At 45.2% G+C, this 22404-nt stretch overlaps 1 protein-coding gene across 1 annotated transcript; it reads right to left on the reverse strand.

Annotated features, from left to right (window-relative positions):
• Positions 1 to 735: 735 nt before the first annotated feature.
• Positions 736 to 3422, reverse strand: LOC127312970 (protein RADIALIS-like 3). Its single transcript, XM_051343517.1, has 2 exons — positions 3100 to 3422; positions 736 to 1162 (listed from the first exon to the last, which is right to left on the reverse strand). Exons 1-2 carry the CDS (start codon positions 3351 to 3353, stop codon positions 1138 to 1140), a joined length of 279 nt encoding a protein of 92 aa, XP_051199477.1. The 5' UTR covers positions 3354 to 3422; the 3' UTR covers positions 736 to 1137.
• Between the last annotated feature and the right edge of the window lie 18982 nt (positions 3423 to 22404).

Consider the following 22404-nt stretch of genomic DNA (forward strand, 5'->3'; position numbering starts at 1 on the left):
GTTTGAGCAGTTGAATGTTGTCTCATCTGCAGTTATTTGGTGCATTTGGAACAATAGGAACCATTTGGTGTTTAACAGAAAAACTTGGTTGTCTATGAAGCAGGTGTGGGGATTACTCCTATCATACCTAAGGATATGGCAGGTTCCATTCAAACAGCTGGAATGGGACCTGGTGGAAAAATTCAAGTGCGCTCTGGTGAGAAGACTGAGGATGATGCCATCGCTGATGCCGGATTGAAATGCTCTTCGTTCGACTGGATTTCGACCTGGAAGTCGTCCACGACTTCTCTCCAGCAAGGGCGCGCCACTGAAGCCTATCTGTCAAAGCACCCGGAAGAATCAGGCAATATTCATGTGGTGATCTGATGGATTAGTCTGGAGAAGATGAGAAAGCGCTTTAGTGTTCTATCGTAGTTTTAGCTGGCCTCTCAGTTTCTGGCGAAAGTTTGGAACCTCTGTGATGGCTGTTCCTTCTTGTTTAAGCTTAAGACCCTCAGCTTAGCTGTTGGGCTGGATCTCTCTAGTTTTAAATTCCGGTGTTGTCAAAACGCTATGTGTTTCATTTTCTATATGAGAATGGAGCTGGGGAGCGCTCCCTGTTTGTCTAAAAAAGAAGAAAAAAAGAGCTGGGGAATAATACCCTGCGCCACAGGAATCCAAAAACACGGTCCAGGACAGGAGTCGGCACCTGTAATAAGTAACCGATAGACTGGAATTCGCGAGAGACAACACCTCTGGCAACATGGGCTAACCGATTAGACAGAGAGACATACCCCTACACCAAGATACATACTCCCGTCGTGTATGATACCTCCAGCAGTACCAGCGCTAAACCCATAGCTGGGGACAAGGTTCGTGGTGGGGCATATAAACGTAGATAATGGGTACAAAATATACGAAAGATACAGATCCGATGTGAGACTCGATTATGCCTAGGACTTATTTTCTCGTTGTCATCCTTATCATCATCGGAGCGCGCTAGGTAGCTACTTTAGCTACAGGACAGGATCACCATCACCATGGGGCGGCTCATATGTATCTAGTGTAGATAGAGTACTGGTTTCATGCTGGAAAGAGATGAAGGCTAGCTGTGCTCGTGGGCTGTAAGACCATGTCCTTCTCGCACCAGCCCAGCGATCACTGGATATTGAGGTACCTTTGCCTGGAAAACAAGAAAAACAAATCCAGGGTTAGTCGGTTTATAACTTTATATATACTCTGAAGGCGACATGAAAACAAGAAAAACAAATCCAGGCTTGCCATGGATACATAGACATGATTTTACGATTGAAATTGAAATTCAGAAGCAGATGACCAATTAGCTTAAATCATATCAGAACATTTGAGTGGCTCAGAATATAACAAGTTCGACTGCTCCCTGTAAAGGGAAGCACAGGGAGAGATGCCGACAGACAGAAAGCAAATGATGCTTTCCCATGAAGGACATTAATTGGGAAATGTATAGATATAGAAGGATCTAGGGACAAGAGCAAGAAATCTGGGATTGGCATTTGTCCTGTACGTCCATATGCGAGAGAACAAAACATCAACTGTTACAAGGAGCGGCACTTTATGCCCGTCCAAAAGACTGCAAGCTTTAAGGGACTGCGATACATGCTTTACAAGCAAATCTTTAGCAAAAGCATGCTAACCCTAGTCTCTAACATCCAATACGCAAAAGGAATGACTTATTTTGCTTGGTATTCCGCGCAAATTAGCCTGCTTTCTCAACTGTCCGCACACTTTTTTTACCAATTAAGGGTATCACTAGATTCTGCACGGCTTCAGTTAGGAGCTCCTGTATAGCGCCCAGGACAAAGAAGATATAAGGACGATAGTGGAACAAGTTAGAGCGTGAAAAGAAAAGAGCACCTGTTCGTTTGAAAAAGCGAATATATCAGGCAAAGCAAATGCCAATTCACCCTACTACTGAAATGCATTCACATTGATCTGTTTTGTGTATAATGAATTAGGCATGAATGACATGTCCTATTACACAACTGGATGCATTAATTGTGAAACTTGATCTCACCAACAGGATAAGGATGTTTTTCAAAACCTAAGTGGTATCGTCTATAGGTAATATTATATACACTTAACGTCATATCGATGACATGATGAAGAAATGGACATAAATTGAGGAAACACATACACTCATGAAAAATCTAACTCGAAGGACATGAATAAAGAAATAGAAAAATGCATCACTTGATAGAAAACTTAATAAATTGGAACTTGCCAAAAAAGCTTCATTTCAAATGACAAGAGAAGACGACCTTAAGGTAGATCGTTAGACACAAAAGTAGCTTGCAGAATTAGTAGTTTGTCTTGCAAAAAAATCCCATTCCATTTGTATTTGGTTTTAAATAAAGCCCGCATGGATATCTTTGATGCAAAGGCCGGAGTTCTCATCCTCCATTTCGAAAGAAAGTTGAATTTGAGCTGTTTGGTTAAACCAACCTAAACCTTACATGTTTCCCCTTCGCTATAACCCAATGCCCATGCCCAACTCATTTGAAACTTTTTCTTCCTCCTTCTCCAAACATACTTTTCGAAATATATAGACATTTTTTAGTTTGAAAATCAGATATTGTTTGAGAATCTCATTAGGTATTCGACTGGTTATCTCTGTTAACCATGGTTACCATAACCCCTGCCCCCCAGACTTTTTTTTTTCATACTGATACCCAAATCCTTGGTCCTGACTGCTGGCAGGAAATTCTTACATGCATAGATAAACCACTCCTTCTCACAGAGTCAATGACCGCCACAGGCTTGATGATTGAATTTGTCGAGATGAAGCACGGAGTTGGTACACAATATAGGATTTGACTACATGGACAGTAAAAGGGCACAATGAAGTCGTTTCAGCAAGAAACCACATCAAGGGACGAAAATGCATGACATGAGTATATATGGGCATTAAACATGTAAATGGTTCCAGCATATGTGACTGCACCGAGAAAGCCAGGCCGAAAGCAACACCGCCCTTTGCACACACCACACGACTTGCATACAGCTAGAGGGTGGTCACAGTGTAATGATGCATGCATGGATGGAACAGTGGGTACGAAGAGAAGATTCAGACTACTTAACTACCTCCGCTCCTGGCTGCTGCCACCGCGGCTGGAACCACCGTTGTTGTTGCCACCGTACTGGCGGAGGTCTCCAAGAACAATGCGGTCCACATCTTGGACCAGCTCCTCATAGTGCCGTTTCACGTCGTCTACCGTCTTGCCGCCGCCCACAGCCCGCGCCACGTTCTGCCACCGGTCAGGCGTGTCCTTGTTGTATGTGTTCAGCGCCTGCTCGAACAGCTCGTTCTGCCTCTCCGTCCAAGATGGTGAACTCATCCTTTAGTGGAAGTCTTGACACCACTACTACTATAACTACAACTACTAGATCACTGGACTGGCTTGTGTTTGTATGCAACAATGGTGAGGGCAATTGTGCAGCTTATATAGTGAGGTGGGAGAGGCTAGCTAGTTGGAGAATAATGCCTCGGAATGGTAGGGGTGTTGAATGGATGTACCTGTAAGCAAATGAATGACAAGGTTGCATAGGAGCCACAAAAAGAAAGAAAGGGGTTTTCATCTCATATTTCCATTACTTCGGCGTGTACGAAATGAAATGAAGGGAAGAATTGGGATCACCCCAGGTCTGCTGGAGGAGGGAGAAGCCCCTCGCGTCTCTTTTTGTCTCCCTATCTTCGTTGAGACTATTTTGGTTCTTTTGCTCATTGGCTGAGCCCTCTAATACTTTAAGGAGGCTAATGACTAATATGATTAGCAATTACCTAGCTAGGCTAAATATACCTAAAGCACCAGATCAACAACGTGATTCTTTGCTGCACTGTTCAAGCTTTAAGGGCACAATTTATTATATATTATCACTACTTATCACAAAATATATTCTTAAATAAATTTTATTTAAATGATGCCCAAATGGGTTAGCACCTCTTGGTTGGACTCAGAGACCAAACCTACTTTGTTGGTAGGGGGACATATTTGATTAAACTTTCTCTACAACAAACTGAATGTCTCCTTGGGCTCTCTACCTTAGATCTCCCGCGGCGCCCTCGTACATCAAAGCGAATATATAGTGTGGGAAGTGTGTTCAATTCTACTCAATAACAAATCTGACACATGGACATGAAGAAATTCACATTAACAGTATATAGTGTTGTACAGGGAATGTAGAAATTACCTTGTAAGCTAGAGATGCTTGACTATGACTAGATTAAACAGAGCAACTTACTCAATAGTTTGGATCGTTCAAATAGCTGATTACTTTCCTTACAAAGGTGCTTCCCTCTTTCAAGTGGCCCCAGCTTTAGTCATATTCCAAGTACAGAAGATGCGTGATAATAACTCCTGTCGTAGTCTAGATTCAAGATCAGAACATAGCCTATTGACCAGCAATTTTATGGAGTTTGATACATAGCAGAAGCACATGAAAACCATGACAAAAGGAAGGAATGATGGCCATTGATGTTGGTAAGTTAAGTGACTCGTGTTTAATTAAACATAGGTAAATTCGTGTAATTATACAAGCTGTGCATGTTTGTTGTGACAAAAATAACCTGACGGCTAGTCACGTTAGCATGCTTTGGTAATTACGGCACCCTCTGAAGCTTGTAGTTTCCATGATATTTAACATAAGGAACCTGAGTAAATCCTACTCTACTATGTTTTTCCATGGTCCTGGATAGCAAACTCATTGATGTTGCCTTCTTACAATAAAATACATCCTATAGATAACTTGGCACAAATAGCACAAAATTATGTCTAAAAAAATCTTGATATATGCTTCTTCACTTTCCAATCACATTCTTGCCTATGTGTCCTATGTTCATCCTCAAGACAATATATGTTCTATAGCTGAACTACTTGGTTCTCAGGGACACCACAAACCTATCTTCACCATGCCGTGGTCCCGAATCACACTATGGAGTTTGATAACAATTGATTTTTTTTTATAAGAGACTTCCAACAAGGAAAGAAGGTTCTGTAGTTATAACAGCAAGAGAAAAAAGTAGATTTTTGCACCTAAAGATACGATATACATATCGGGAAAATTTTCATATCCATGCTCATGCGGATCTCCCACGTGACACACTTCGAAGTGCTCATTATCCAGAGATGCGTAGATTTGAGTCGGTGGAAACTCTGGACAAGTTGCTCAAATTTTGTATCCAACTTGGACTCGGACCTCATCATTGGGGGATAAAGGTTCCGATTTGACAGTAGCGTTTTCTCAACTGTCGCCAACAAGGAATATTTGTTTAAAATTTCTATCTTTTCTGGGAACAGTTCTAGATAAAACACTCATTTGGTTCTTTGTGATATTACAATCCATATCACGCAAGGGCATAGACGTGCATTTTCTATTGTTTTCTGCATTCAGTTTCTTTGACCTTTTCGTATAACTTTTACAGTTGACATAGCCATGACAGCATGTAGATAGACGAATTTACCAAGCAAACTTTCTCTCACAAATGTTTTTTAACAATTTCCTCATCTATCTTTCTTTTCTTTCTGAACTGAACCTGTATTCCACATCATCCTTGGTGATGTGGATAATTAAGCCCTTAATTCCATGGGCCAGTCTAGACTTATTTAAAAAAAATAAAACCTTAATTTTGGACATGCCAATGTCAGTGGCATGGCCAAAGAACACTCCCTAGAAAATGTTTCATGCTGACACACCGACATGGCAACTTTGTCACTCACTCCAATGGGCGCGTTGTGGCAGTTTTTATTTTTATGGAACCGTCGGTGGTGTGGCCAATGGGGTTATTAAAACATAGGGATTTCTATTTTCCTGCCCCTGGCTCCTTAGTTGTGCTCAGTTTTCCCCAGCCCCTTAATTTTTCCTCAGTTTTCCCCAAGACCTTTGTCTGAAACCCGCAGAAGGAGCTCGGACGGAGGATTCCCGTTTAGTTGACGTTGGTTGGTGCTGGCAAGTGGGGCCGCTGTTGGTGCCCCGCAGTGGACACGTCTTCACTTATCCAGATCATCGTGGGACCCACAACCTCTCCTCGTTAGTGTGCCGGACCCACAGCTTACCCAGGTGACCGTTGCAAAATGGGAGCCCGAGCCAGCCCCGCGCCCGTGCCCGTGCCATTGCTTCCCCTTTCTTTCCCCGCGCCCCATTGTTCTTCTTCTCCGGCAGGCGGGTGATGTCTAGTTTCTCTTTGACCTCCTGTTCTTCATGGCCGCAGTATGGACCCGTGCCTTTGACAAGATGCCCTGACTACCCACGCCAGGAGCCTCTGAAGCGGTCGATCTGTAAGACGGACGAGAACGGCAACCGTGGACGTGAGTTCCTTGCATGCGAGAGCTTGCCATATAGAGAGGGGGATAAGGTTAGATCTCGCTCCAATTTCTCGGTTTTCTCTCGATTTTCTTGTTATTCCCTCGAATTTGGGATTTAGGGTTCACGTTGTTGTTTTCAGATCCTGAAGAAATGCAGGCATTTCGAGTGGATCGATGTGTACGTTCAGAGGCTTCAATTGCATGAATCAATTGGCGCTATTGGGGAGCGCAATTTGGGAGGGGGGGGGACTTGCTGTAGAGAATGCGGCGGAGAGATGAGCCGTTCCGATTATGCCTAATGCTCCCAATGCAGGACTGGTGGAAGTGAAGGGAGAACTGAAGAAAATGAACAAGCAGTTAAGGCAGCTGGTCGAGTTGAAGAAGCAAGCTAATCTGATGGCTGGTTGTTTTTTCTGTTGTATAATTGCGATCGAATTCTTATCATTGCTCACTAGGCGCTAGAAGTTGTTACAAGGGATACCTTGTTACAAATCCATTATTCAGTTACATGTACTTGTAGTTGTTTTCATAGTTAGTGTGTGCATTCACCGAAATTACCAACTATATTGGAATGCTAAAGAAAGTTGATAATTGTTAGAGGGGTGACAAATAATCTATTCACCGAAATCCCCCAAATATGCCAAAATTATATCCCCTAAAAGAAAAGGAAAGCGAAAGATAGTTGATAATTGTTAGAGGGGTGACAATAATGCATTCACCGAAATCCGCAAATATGTATGGCTCATGTTTATACCAAAATTATACCACTTTTGGGCCGTTTCGAATTACCAAAACTATATGCCAAAACTATATTCCCTAAAAGAAAAGGAAGGCGAAAGATAGTTGATAATTGTTAGAGGGGTGACAATAATGCATTCACCGAAATCCGCAAATATGTATGCCTCATGTTTATACCAAAATTATACCACTTTTGGGCCGTTTCAAATTACCAAAACTATATGCCAAAACTATATCCCCTAAAAGAAAAGGAAAGCGAAAGATAGTTGATAATTGTTAGAGGGGTGACAATAATGCATTCACCGAAATCCGCAAATATGTATGCCTCATGTTTATACCAAAATTATACCACTTTTGGGCCGTTTCAAACTACCAAAACTATATGCCAAAACTTTATCCCCTAAAAGAAAAGGAAAGCGAAAGATAGTTGATAATTGTTAGAGGGGTGACAATAATGCATTCACCGAAATCCGCAAATATGTATGCTTCATGTTTATACCAAAATTATACCACTTTTGGGCCGTTTCAAATTACCGAAACTATATCCCCTAAAAGAAAAGGAAAGCGAAAGATAGTTGATAATTGTTAGAGGGGTGACAATAATGCATCCACCGACAGAGAGAGAGGGGTGGCCATGAAGAGAGAGATAGAGAGGTGTGGCCACGAAGAGACGGGGAGGGGTATACTACCCGTTAGATCAGTTGATCAACGGTTCGTGGAGTCGATCCGTGTGACAACGGTTCAACCAATCAGGATAAGTTTGGGCTTCTGAGAGAATTTGTGACAGAACTTGAGAGCAAAACTGAGTAGTACTAACAATCCAAGGGCACATAAATAGTAAATAGACTAAGGGATTCAAACAAAAAGAATTACAAAATGAAAAATGCGTGTTTTGTACAATATAATTCATATTGGGCTACATCAAATTATTTGCAACTCAAATATACATGAGTGTGACAATTATGGCATCATTTAGACAAACTATGTTTTTGGGGAAGATGTTTTGCAAAGGGGTTTGAGTGGAAAACCATGCATCTTCATAGCTACACTAGTGATTCTGAGAAGTGGCAATTTGGGGTAAAACTTGATTTATATATGTTTGTTAAGGTTTTCTACGTGGCAGTTTGCGTAGGAAGACTCCATGAGTAGGTGCCACTATGTTTTTATTTTTTTGGATTTTTTTGCGCATGAAATGACTCAATTAGATATGTTAATCTCATTTGTTGACTCTCTGTTGACCAGCTACTTGAGGGTAAAACTGAGTATATTGCACTTGCCAGTCTAAGTACTCGAGGGGAAAACTGAGTATAGATAAAATTTCTGTATAAGACCCGAGGTTATAATTGAGTACACCAAACGTCCCAGGGTTAGACTCGTGTCGCGGTGCACGCTGCAGCCGTGCATAGCGGACGCGTGTTGCGGTACACGCCACCTTCGTCTTTATAGAGCCCTTTTTCTCTCCCTCGACGCACCTTCTCACTACAACCGCCTCTCCTGTCCCATCATCTTCTCCACAACCGAAGAAAAAACCCCGAAGAAAACCGCCGGCGATGGACAAGAATGAGATACCCATTGTCGGCGCATCAGCCGCCGGCTCATCGGCCGCTGCCCCCGTCCAGGCCCCTGTCGCTGCTTCCAACGTAGCAGCCGGCGCATCAGTCATCGGCGCATCGGCCGCCGCCACCGTCCAGGCCCCCGTCGCTTGGGACCCGTACGAACTAGTGCCGTACGTCGCGCCGGATAACCCCTACGACACCAGCATCGTCGACGACGAGCCGGAGGTAACCCTTTGCTCCCTTGTTCTTATCCCATTTCAATCCTTTTGTGTTAGATCTAGCGTTATTAGGGTTCGTCTGTTCCATTCAATCCATTTGTGTTAGATCTTGCGTTATTAGGGTGCGTCTGTTCCTAGTTCAATCCTTTTGTGTTAGATCTTGCGTTATAAGTGCTTGTGATTTGCTTTTGTTTAAGATTTGTGCCGATGATGATGAATATTTGGGCACAAATTGATTTAGGGTTTGGTCAGTAAACAATTGGTGTGCACAAATTGGTTGTGCATGATCTTTAGTTTACTGACTCAAATCCTGGATATAAGTGTGTCCAATGTAACTGAGGCTACCTCTTTTTTTCGAGCCCATATTATCATGCATGATCTTTGTTCACTCTCTATTCCATCATTGTTGCAATTGACTCCGTGTTTTTTGCACGATCTTTGGTGCTACGTGACAGGTGCAGAGCAGCGACGTCGACAGCGACGACGAGTCCTTCCACACGAAGACTCGTCACGTCCTCAGGAGGCTGCAGTCCGGTCATTACGATGGCCCCTTTGCTCGAGGCATTTACAAGTGCCCCTTCTGCAACAGGAAGCTCCGCGCCACCGACTTCAACTTCCTGGTGAACCATGCTGAATCCATTGGGAGATGCGGCGCTATAGAGTTGGAACGACGGTGAACGTGCATGCGTTCATGGTCAAACACAAAGCACTTGGGATTCACCTGCGCAACCTCCAGGCGAGTCACAGGCGCAACCTGGAGGCGTTGAACATGCCTACTGCACTCTCTGTATGTGACTGCTCTATTTGTAGAGCAGCTTAAAAATTAATGTAAAATGTAGCTTATGTTGTAGGGTTCTATCGGTACTACTGTTGGATCTGTCGTGAATATATCTATGCTATGTTGGGTGCTGTATGCAGCTTATCCTATATTTTTTCTGGATTTGTGCCCTAGATTTCCTACCTGATTGGGTAAAACAAAGGCATAAAAAAATGAATGGCGTTAAAAAATAGAAGGAGAAGCTGCTCTAGATTTGCTACCAATTTGGGCTATCAAATATGAATGAGATCGAGCGAGCGAGAGGAAAAAGGTACATTGAAAACTGCTAATCTGGGCGAAAGAGACAAAGAGACAGAAACCACCACACGGCTCCACACGCTACGGCCCCACACGCTACGGCCACACAAACATGGTCTCGTCCTGTCCCATGCGGTTCCTTCCTACCAGCCCCACACGACGCGGCCCCACAAACGACACGACCCCACTCGTCAGCACGGAACGGTCAACTTAACAGATTCTTTCTGTCCGAGCTCCTTCTGCGGGTTTCAGACAAGGTCTTGGGGAAAAAACTGAGGAAAAACTAAGGAGCTGGGAAAAACTGAGCACAACTAAGAACCCGAGGGCATGCAAATAGAAATCCCTAAAACATAAGTTAGGATAACTGTTTAAACGTGATATTTAGTAGAAGGTTCTCACTTGGAATCTACATATCTGAAAGATTGTGTGGCTGCAAAAATGTGATGGTACACGAGTGGTTGAGCCTTACTTGCGAACTTGGTCTCATCCCGTTGCATTGGTAAAATCCCCATCTGGAAAAGATCCCCCTCCCGACCCCCAAACCCTAGCCGCCGCCGGCGGCGCCATCGAGCAAAGCCCGCGGGGCGTGGCGGCGGCGGCCTTCCCTCGTGACGCGGCAGGGACGGCGGCCAGGGATCTTCACACGACGCGGCGGCGGCGGCCCTCCCGCCTCCCGGATGGCTGGGCGGCGGCGGTCAGACGGGGATGGAGGGGCGACGGCGGCCCTCCCGCCTCCCGCATGGATGGACGGGGACGGTGGCCAGAGTCTGAGCTGCGACCTCCCCGCCTCCCATCGGCGGCACGCCGGTGGTGGCGGACAGCGCCATCCCTTCCGCCTCGCGCCGGTGCGATCTTGGGCTTCTCCCGCGGTACGAGGTCGCCCGAGGCAGTAGCCTTGGGTTCGACGGTGGAGGCGGCCTTCTTCTTCGCCGGAGGAGGTCGGCTGGTTGCTGGGGTGGCGGATCATGAGATCCCTCTACCCCGGCGATGAAGATCTAGTCGACGACGAGCTAGCGGCGAAGGGGCCACCGGTGAACACCGCGACTGTTGACTTCGTTCTTGGCGGATGATGGCGGCGGCTATTGGCGTCGTTCCCCTGCGAAGGCATCATCTTTGTTGGCCTCTCCGTTTGCTCTCGCCGAGTTGGGGACTCGTGGCTGTCGGTGAAAACCGTGTCCAGATTGGCGGGTGATGGTGGCGTTGTGCGTCGCTTCCTTCTTGAAGGCATCGTCGCCGCAGTCCGCGGGAACTCACTCGTGCTGCTCCGGGGGAAACCCTAGATCCAGCCAAGATCGGACGATGACGGCGCTCCTTGCGTCGTGCTACCTCTTGGGGCATCGTTTTTGGAGCAGCGGCTGGATGAAGGTGGTTTTGGGTGGAGTGGTGTTCATCTACCACGTTGTCGTCAATGATTCTTAGCGGCGTGGAGCTGCGGGGTATCGAAGACGGGCGAGGACTGCTGGACGTGGGCAAGATGGTGGAGTTGCTTGGCATTATGGTGACATCGACGGAAGGCCTAGCACGGTCAATGCGTTGATCTCGCTTGGAGATGAGTTCGAGATAGATGGCGGTTGCGAACTCTACGATGTGTGCAATGGCACACCCTCAGGGTTTTGCTTTTTGGATGATGTGTGTTGGTGTACCGTCAGGGAGTATGGCCTTGTTCATGGTCCCCCCTTCATCGTAGGTATAGCGAGTTGTCGCTAGGAAGGAGGCTTCGAGTTGATCTTTGTATTCCCCTTGTAAGGCATTGTGAATAATTTAATAAAGAAGAAAGCTGTGTGCATCCTTTGGATGCAGAGGCTGGGGCTATGCTCCTTGATCGAAAAAAAATTCTAAATCAAACTTCAGTGATATATATATGATAGCCTCGGAAAAGGCTGCAGAAAGGAGAACAGTATTCTCCTATGTTTGAATGGACTGAATATTTCTAATCAAGTGACATTAGAGCATCTCTAACCGAATCCCGGATGAGTAAATTTGCTCCTCTAACGGCTGAAAGCGGCTCTAACCGAAGATCAAAATCGGTTAGAGGAGCAAATATAGGATATTGACTCCTATAATCTTCCCACACTCTCTCAAATATACTCGGCCACGAACTCGGCTCCTAAAATTTGCCCTCCGCCTCGCCGCCGACCGTCCCGCCAAAACCGCCGCCAGTCGTCGCCGGCGCTGGGATTCTCCCCTCCCCGGTGGGAATGTCACTGGACTGCAACATCATGTTCATGAACCCAAGCACATTGGATGAAAAAGCTAGGGCATATTGGGAGATTGCTTGTGCGAGGATCTTAGCCCGAGAGAGTGGTGGTGGTGGTAGTGGTGGTGGTGTTGGTGGTGATGGTGATGGTGACCGAGGTGCTCTTTGTGGTGGCCGAGATGGTGGAAGAGGTGGCCGAGATGGTGAAGACTCATTTTGGAGCTAACTTGATCGATTTGACGTATTTTGGATTATATTTATGCATGTTTGTATTATGCATAGATATATGCCATGTGGTGTGGAGATTTGAAAATGATGATGAAAAATTTTTAGTCCTCTAAATGTTTAGGGATCGAATACGGCGGCCGAAGTTTAGAGGAGAAAAAAATATAAGAATCCACTTTAGGGATCCGTTTTCTCCTCTAAATTATTCGGGTTGGGTTAGAGATGCTCTTAATGTGCGACAACACCAATTAGGGCCACTATGAGACATTACAATGTTTTGTGGGAGTTGGGATAGAATCTATGCCCTTAAGCCTGATGAACAGTTCGGAAGCGCGTTGTGTAGGATTCCTCTTTGGGAAGAACGGTAAGATGCTGATTTTCCCAATATTCTGATGCCCTCTTTTCACTCCTGGATATCTCTTTCCCACTCTCCCTCTATCCCCTAAGTATTATATGTCATAATATATGTATTACCACATTGTGTGCATGATGTCACTAAAACTGCAGAATCATCAAAGTTGCGATAGAATGGTTGGTGCTGGGCGTTGGGTCTCAACTTGCTGAAAATGTAAGGAACCCTACAGGACAGATTACTGGGGATGTATATGTGGCTTAAGAGCAAGAACATAATGAGTGGACAGGATATGATAAACCACCTGAAAGAAGGACCCCATATCTATTATGCCCTTGATTACAGAATGTGTTCCAACTTGTAAGGAAAGAAATATGGCACGTAGATCGATAATAATGCTGAAACTAATTATTGCCTAAATAAGATACAGCTGCTCAAACACAAGTGTTGCTGCTTCACAAGTTGTTTTTGGACAAGGTCACATTCTTATTTAGCTAACATATGGGAATGTAAAGGTTATGCTACTAACACTAGTCATAGCGAGAAGTAACATAGAGTAGTAACATGCACTACTCTATGTTACTACCTCTCTATAGTGGGTAGTAAAATATGTGTGGTATCATGGGGAGTGGTGTTTTGGAACATGGGAGCATATGCTCCCTATATTTTGAAATGCATCTTACACATATTTTAAATTTTAAAAAATTGAAACAAAAAATTCGCACGTACATCTTCACGTGCTACACGCTCACAAAGTCGTTTCATAAAAAATGAACTTATCATGTGACATGTGTAAAAAAGACAAAACTCAGTGCTGAAAACAATGCTTTTCACAGGATAAGTTTTCTCTTTTTTACATAGGCCACAAAAAATATTATTTTTTCGTGAAACTTGACGCATGCACATATATTATGGAGATGTACGTGTAGAATTTTTTGTTAAAATTTTTCCACACTTCAAAATATGTTTTATTGGTAGAGGGAGCATACGCACCCGGGAGCCGAATTGAATTTCCGCGGTATTCATGCAAGGTCATATTTAATAGGTTGTAGATTTATCTTATCTTAGAAAGTGTGATGTTACGGTAACATAGTTAGTTACCATCTCAGTCTCTTTCTTCATTTATTGTCATGCCAAATCATCAAAATGTCTTGAAATGTGTGATGTTAGGGCATCTCCAACGCTGCGACCCAAACGGACGCGCTGGGCCATCCGTTTTGGGCCATTTGGGTGGCCGCTCGGACACCCGGACAGCGCCCAGCGTTCGCGTGTCCGTTTGGGTCGCACGCTGCGCCCAACGCGCGGACGCATCGCAAATGTCAAAATAAAAATAAAATAAATATAAAAAAGGAAAACAAAAACAAAGTAAATTTAAACTAGAGTTCATTAAACTTAGCCCTATTTTACACAAACGAAAGCCCTATATGAGCTTTAAACTAAAAAAAAAAGAGGAAACCCTAGTCCAGGGTTTGGGACGCGGTGGCCGCCGGTGCGCCACCCTACTCCCAGTAGTACTCGTCGTCGTCGCTGTCGACGAGGACGACGCCCCCCGGCGGCGACGCGCTGTTCCGGCTGGACACGCCGGGGGGCGTCGGGGACTCCGGCCAGGGCGACCACTACGCCCTTTCCCAGGCGGAGTGCGGGTCCGGAGGGCTCGCCGGCCTGCACAGGCATGCCAGCCGCGCGGCCTCCTTCTGCCGCTGCTCCGCCGCAGCGGCATGCAGCTCCGCCTCGTGCCGGAGCGCGGCCTGGCGCGCGGCCCCCTCCTGCCGGCGCGCCATGGCAAGGAAGGCCCACGCCTCGGCCTCGGCGTCCTCTTGGGCCTTCCTGGCCATCTCCTCCAGCGCGGAGGCGAGGTGCAGCCATTTGGCCAGCTCCTCGAGGTCGTTGAGCTCGCGGGACGCCGCCAGCACGGCCTGTAGCTCGGCGTCGTCCTCCTCCTGGGGCTGGGGCTGGACCTGTGGCGCTTGCGCTGGCACCACAGCGGGCTCGTCGATGTAGAGGCCACCGGGCGGCGGCCAGCCCGCCTAGCAGGCGTGCGCGGCTGCGCGCGAGGCCTCGCCATCGCCGAGGTGAAGCATGTGCGCTGGGACTTGTGTCACCGTAGGCGGGGTCCTCCCGGAGGTCCGCCGGCAGGTGCACGCGGCGCCTCCGGATCTCCGCGATGCGGGCACGGCCGGAGCCCAGGATCGGCGGCACCAGAACCCGATCTGGGATCAGGTGCCAGCCGTGGGGGAGGTGCACGTCGGTCCACGGCATTGGGACGCCGGCCTCCCAGAACATATGCGCCACCGCTACGGTGAAGTAGATCCTGTCGCGGATGGGAGCCGGCGGTCCCATGTTGAACGCCGTCGGCGCGGTTCGCTGGCTGCTGCCGGCCTCGTGGTCATTGGCGGCTCGAACTCTCGCTTCGGGGCCATGGCGACGCGGAAGGTCGAGATCGTGCGTGCGGCCGGAGTGGAGAGTGGGGACTGGATAGGGATAGTCCCCCTCCCCGGTCCACATTTAATAGGACTGGGGCACCGACAGGTGGGCCAGCCACGCAGACCAGGCGGACACATGAGGACACCGCGTGCCATCCGCGACCACGCAAACCTGGCCCAGATTTGGGCCGGATTTGGATCGTCCCGGACACCACGGCCATCCGCATTTGCGATGCGTGGCCGCGTTGGGCCGCGGATTTGTCCGGTTCGACCCATCCGGACGCGCGGGCGCGGGATGGGTCGCCGCGTTGGAGATGCCCTTAATACCTATATTACTCTTACTATGAGCAGTCTAACCCGAATGCATAGGATGGCTTTTTAAATGGCCAAGATGTTAGTGTGTCGGGCCCAGTGAGGTGGATAAAGAGGAGACTGCGAAAATTATTTACTAAACAGGATGTCTAGAGATAGCGTCTTATGGAACAATTGAATTATGCCATCAAATAGCTGGCCGCATTTAGGGTCACATCTGAAAAGTAAGCAGAACATTGTAGCTGACAAGAGCATCTCCTCCGGCACCCCGACACATGCCACACGAGTGAAAAAATGGGTGGGGGCCTCTCGGCAGCGACCTCTCTCGCGAATCCACCAGCTGATCCGTCGCCGCACCACCTTTGTTTCGACACCGTTAGGTCCGGCCACCGCTGCCCGGAAACACCACATAGTCCTCTCTTCACCTCACTCACGATGTAGTTTAGGAAGCCTCCACTTCTTGACATAATCTAGAAGCCGACCCTTCTCCGGTCAAGCCATCTACCGCCGTCACCGATGGTGGTAGTATTTGACCACCCCTCCCACCTCGCCTCTAGCAGTCCGCGACTTAATGCCTCGGTGCGTCTCTCCGACTAGTCGGCGTACAACAGTGTATCGTGCCCACCCCGCCCACAACATGTTCGACCATGTTTCTAGGTCCATAGTTTCGGAAGATTTATTTTCTATGTATAGTTTTCCATATTTTATTGCTTCGTTATTCGATAACTAGAGTATGAGTAGCGGAAATGAGATTATGTTGCATCAGAAGATGCCAGTGAAGCTGATGATGGCGCTGATGAAGAAGAGAAGTTGATTGCCATATCTTCTCTTCTTCGTTTACGGGCGAAGATAAATACCCCCACCACGGTGGGGAGATTCTAGGAAGGGCAAGAATAAGAACAAGACCGACAACTGATGCAAGGTGTTGTGATGGTTGAGGATGATTCTTTCGACAAGGCTTCGGGATGAAGAAAGTGTTCTTCATGAATATTGTGGAACAGTGTCGGGAAGTATGATGCCTACTCTGGATTTCCTCGTTTCACTGTAGTTCAAATGCATGCATGCCTTGAGGTGTCTTCCATATGGAGCTCCTTATCTCTTCACGTCCGACTCAGCATGTCAGTACACTGTGCACAAGTTTTGCTGGGTAACCGTCGCAGTGTTTGGACCACTCTATTTGAAAGAGCAAAATGAAGAAGACACGACCCAGATCTTGGAACATAACGCGGTGAGAGGGTTTCATTAGGGATGAAAAAAATATCCGTTCTCTTGGTAGTGGATGTACAAAGGTCTTACCGGAGAGTGAAGTGTGGTTCTTAAAGCTATAGAATATTATGGTCGGTGGATTTGACACACTTTCTTTGGTATGGTGGGATCTTACAATGACATCAACCTATTGCAACACTCTCATGTGCTTGTTAGACTTGTTGAAGTTCATGCTCAAGAGGTAAACTATGAGATCAAATAGCCACTCATAAATACAATAGTGTTGCAGATATTAATGCTAAATTCAAGAGACTAAGATATGATCTCAAATATTGAAACAACTCCATTTCCAAGTTGTCTATCTGTATTGAGAATTCCAACAAGGCCATTTTGGAGCTGGATAACATTGAAAATACCAGGGAACTTTTTATTCAAGAAGTAAACTTCAGGAAAATTCTGAAAACACATCTTGCCAGGCTCTTGAAATATCAAAATGCATATTGGAAAAAACGTGGCACAATTCGTTGGACGAAATTTGGAGATGAAAATACAAAAAAATTCCAATCAATTGCAACAGAGAGGCATAGAAGGAATTCTATTGCTACAATTCTACTCAATGACGGAACAGTTGCTGAAAACCATACAGAGAAAGAAAATGCTATTTATCAAGCTTTTAAGGAAAGATTGGGCACCTGTACTTCCCCAATAATGCATGTGGACCTCCCTTCACTAATTGCTCCAACGTCTGGTCTAGAAGAATTGTCTCTGCCTTTCACCAAGGAAGAAATAGATGAGGTTATTAGAACAATGCCAGCAGACAAAGCACCTAGGCCAGATGGTTTTAATGGTCATTTTCTTAAAGCTTGCTGGAATATAATAAAGGAAGATATATACAAATTGTGCTTTGACTTTTATGATGGGAATTTGGACTTGACAAGTATAAATATGGGTCATATCACTTTGATTCCAAAAATTCCAGTACCTGAAGGAGTGAATGACTATAGACCAATAACTTTGCTCAACTATATTTTAAAAATCATTACCAAGTTACTGGCTAACGGGTTACAAAAGAAAGTTCTGCAGATTGTGCATAAGAATCAATATGGATTTCTTAGGGGAAGAAATATACAAGACTGTCTTGCATGGGCAATTGAATTTTTATATCAATGTGAAACATCAAGAAAGGAAATAATATTACTCAAAATGGACTTTGCCAAAGCTTTTGACACTATAGATCACTCTGCTATGCTAAATATTATGGCTCAAATGGGCTTTGATGACAAGTGGATTAGTTGGATTAATATTATTTTTAGCACAAGTATGTCATCTGTATTACTTAATGGAGTTCCTGGCAGGCAATTTCATTGTAAACGTGGGGTCAGACAAGGCGATCCATTATCCCCACTAATTTTTGTGCTAGCTGCTGATCTATATTGCAAGCTTCAATCAATAAAGCTTTCAGAGATGGAGTACTTCAAGCTCCCTTTTCACTTGATTTTGGAATGGATTATCCAATAGTTCAATATGCTGATGATACTCTGATTATAATGCCAGCTTGTCCTTTACAAGTGGCTGCTATGAAGAATATATTGGAGAGTTATGCATTGTCTACTGGACTGAAGATAAACTTTCACAAATCATCCTTAATCCCTATCAATTTCAACAACAACTCAGCACAAGACATGGCTGGATTATTAGGGTGTAATGTTGCTTCTATGCCATTTACATATCTAGGTCTACCACTTGGTACCACAAAGCCAACTGTGTATGATTTGATGCCATTGGTAGATAGAATTGAAAGAATAGTTTCAGCAACCTTCATGATGATGTCTTATAGTGGAAGAGTAACATTGGTTAATTCTTTGATCTCCTCTATTGCTACTTTTGCAATGTGCTCTATCCAGTTGAATCCAAAAAATCCTTGAACATGTGGAGAAAATAAGAAGACATTGTTTGTGGAATAAGAAAAAAGAGGAAGGAGAGAAATGTGATGCATTAGCTGCTTGGGATATGGTCTGTGTACCAAAGAAGAAAGGAGGTTTGGGAATACTCAACTTAAAATTGCAGAACCAAGGACTGCTCCTAAAATACTTGCACAAATTTTATAATAAGGAGGACACACCATGGGTTCATCTTTTATGGAATTCCTATTATATAGGGAAGGTACCTCATGCTATTAATCCTTGTGGCTCCTTTTGGTGGAAAGATGTCTGTAAGCTCATGCCCATCTATACAGCTATCTTCTCACCTAAAATTGGTAATGGGAGGATTGCTTTATTCTGGAAGGACAAGTGATTGAATGAAATATTGTCTGATGAATATCCCAGAGCTTTTTCATATGCTTTAACAGAAGATGTCACTGTGACAGATTTCCTCTCTACCACTTCTCTTGCTGAAAATTTTAATCTGCCTTTATCTCTAGAAGCACTTCAAGAAATAAGAGAGCTTCAGAGGGATGCAACTCACATTACTCTCCAGGAGAACACACAGGATAAATGGGTATATGAATGGGCATCAGATAAATATTCTTCAAGGCTCTTTTATAAGTACTGTTTCAGAGAACTCAAACCACACATCTCATTCCAATGGCTTTGGAAATCAAAATGCACCCCAAAGATGAAGTTTTTTGGTTGGCTTTTGCTCTCTGATAGAATCAATACAAGAAATATGCTGAGGAGAAGGAACTTTATTCTCAATTCTGGATACAACTGTCTGTTGTGTGATACTCCACCTGAAGAGACAATAGAACATATATTCTTTCATTGCCCTTTTAGTCAAGAATGTTGGTCGGCTCTGAATATCATTTGGCCATTTGGAGGTACCAGACTACAAATTATTGAGCATGGCAAGACACAATGGAGGGACCCTTTATTCATGGAAGTTTTTCTTATTGGAGCCCGGAACATTTGGAAGGAAAGAAATAATATGCACTTCAAGAATATCACACCTACTGTTGCAGCTTGGAGGAGGAGATTCAAAGAAGATTTTGGTTTGTTAATACATAGAACAAAAGAAGGGATACACCCTTACATTGCTCATTTCATCTCTAGATTGTAGTTACTAGGTGTTTTCAAACACTTGCTCTTCCCTTTGTTCCAGCCAAAGGTTGTTGTACATATCCAAAATGTAAGACCCTGGATCCTTGTTTGGGTCCCTTTTATTAATACAAAGTAGTAGGAGTCTTTCCTACTGTTAAAGTTTCAAAAAAAGGGTACTACCTAGGAGATGACATCTATCTAAAATGGACGACATTTGTGAAGAGAATTTGTGACCCTTTTACAAAGAAAAAAAACTTGGTTTACTACATGGCAAGGTTGTTGAAAGGATGTTGAGCAGGAATTTTGGTGTGCTTAAATATTATTTTGCTATCGTCATGTACCCTCCTCCAGTGTAGAAAAAAAAGTTGTCAGAGACGACGAAGTTGCGGCCGACCGAGGTCGGTGATTTTTGTTCGTTCCGTGGTAGATCAAAAACTTTTTTCTCGTTTTGGATACCCTCTAGCGCCACAGATTTGGAAAAATGTCGGATATGGTCACCGGGTGCGTGGTAGATGCCGATTTTTCGGGTACGTGTGCCAAGTCAGTCCAATCGGCACGCCCGCGGAATGTGGGGCCGTGATGACAGCGTCTCTAGCATAGTTTTTTTGTGTAGCGCCCTCTGTTTCGACCTAGTAGATGTTCCCGATGAAGCCGTTTAGGGTTATGGCTGATTGTCCCTGATGTCAGACTTTCTGGACAAGAAACGTGATAGATCTTGATTATATTTTACCTGTGACATTGCGGCTACTTGCCGTTTTTCGATCCATTGTATTTAATCTTACCTAGTAAGCATTGAGGGACCGTGCTGTCTAATGGTTCCAAGATGTCAGCCACCTAGTATAAGAATGTGTGTTATTTTCTTATTATTCTACCCTTGATATTGCGGGCTACTTGCTTTTTTCTATCTCTTCCTTTTACTTTTATCTTGTTAATGTTGAGGGACACTGCTGGATGATGGTTCCCGATGCTAGCCTCTTCGCAACAAAAATATAAGATATCTTGATTATCACAGGGTACTTGGCTTTTTACAATATCTTCTATTTAGTTTACGTGTTGAGGGACGTCGTTGGCTGATCGGTCCCATGTTAGCCTCCTTGCCTTGTCAACGATATTGCCATGAGAGGGTAGTCACGACTTAGGGTTATTAGTGGAAGTAGACGACGGGTTGCTTGGAACAGTGTAATTCGTCGGTTTACCCAGGTTGACATCTCCTTGGTGGATGATCTGCGTCATTGCTAGAATTCACTATAAGAGCATAAAGTATATGTTACAATGATGTGTATCTCGTATTGTCTCGTGCCCTAAAAGATGTCTCGGGGCCTAGGATTTGACGATGGAGGTAAAGACCGAACCGACTATGAAGTCCTAGTTTACATTGGCAAGTATACTGTGACTATACTACAAGTATTTCTTCTTCCTAAACCTTATGGAATCCGGCTTAAACCTTTCTTATATCTCGATTTTTAACGGGTCCACAAGAATCCACAACACGGAGTACTAAATTAGGTCGCCAGCTGAACGGGCGTGTATCACGCTGGGTGCGGATGGCCCTTTACCGAGGAACCGGAAGTGTTTTGACGAGGTAGAAATGACCGAAAGTTCAGCTAAAGGCCATTTATTTAGGACAAATAACACCAACGTCTAGCAAGACAGAGAAACAGAGCACTACACCACCATGATATAAATGTCCATCGTGTCTGACAAGCATATTCAATGGACAACAGAAAAATGATTAAACTGCACCACCGATAGAGGAACAGGGATTTTATCCGAACAAAAGGGGCTGACTTTGACAAATCGCAGATCAGCAATAGCAAGCTTGAGAAAAGAAGGGAGAAAGACTGGATCGGACCAGAGGGGAGAAATGAAACCCGTGCTTATTCGAGGTTGATGATGATGGGGGCCGAGGAGCAGAAAGAGAAGCTAGACAGTTTTTGAAGTTAAACGCGAGATCTTTAACCAACGTTAAAGTGGATCCAACGCTGCCAACACACTTGGTAGGATATGAAGTAGACAGAGTAATGCCCAGATCGCCTCTTCCCTGGCCTCCTAGCTACCAGAAACGCGACGGCGCCTAATTCCCTCCCATCTCCACCAGCCCTAGCGTGAGTCCCCTCCCCCTCCATGCCATTTTGGCGGCAGGAGGAAGGGGGACCTTGTTCCTCCGTTCTATAGTTAGTGTTAGGGTATGTATGTTGCGGTGTGTTGTCGGGGTGGTGGGTGCGGCGCGCGGGCGACAAATCCGCCTGAACTCTACTCCACACCTTGGGGCGATCTTCACGGTGTCGTCTCAGAGTTGATGGAAACGTGTGCTTGTGGATGCTTCAGATCGGCAGCTTAGTCTTCTCTCCTTTCTTCATATCTAGCGAGATCTATTTCTCGGGCGTACGTCATTATCCACAACGGCGCTTGGGACCGGGACGAGGTGGATGCTCTGGGGTGAGGATGTTGGTCTAGAGGTGGTGGATTTATCATTATTCCTCGACTTCGTCGATGGGATCAATGCGGTGGATCTTGGTCCAAAGGGATATCTCCAGTCGATGTGCCACGTCGACAGGTGCCTCACAGCTTGCAACGGATCAGTTCATCGACTCATAAAGCCTCGTCAGTAATGATACTCATTTAAATCTGGCAATGATGGATACTCCCGTCACTTCCAACGCACGTCTAGAGGGTGTTGCAGTCCTGTTGCGACCGCTGGGTCTGAAAATTTCAGGAATAGTTCTCTACAAAAAAAATTAGGATAT

Source organism: Lolium perenne, chromosome 7 (assembly GCF_019359855.2).
Source record: "Lolium perenne isolate Kyuss_39 chromosome 7, Kyuss_2.0, whole genome shotgun sequence".
Classification (NCBI taxonomy): Eukaryota; Viridiplantae; Streptophyta; class Magnoliopsida; order Poales; family Poaceae; genus Lolium; species Lolium perenne.

Excerpts from the sequence above, each read along its gene's own strand:
- LOC127312970 (XM_051343517.1), bottom strand. The coding sequence starts at position 3,353 with ATGAGTTCACCATCTTGGACGGAGAGGCAGAACGAGCTGTTCGAGCAG. Across the intron at positions 1,163-3,099 it reads GGCAGCAGCCAGGAGCGGAG|GCAAAGGTACCTCAATATCC; the intron begins GTAGTTAAGTAG and ends CTTGTTTTCCAG.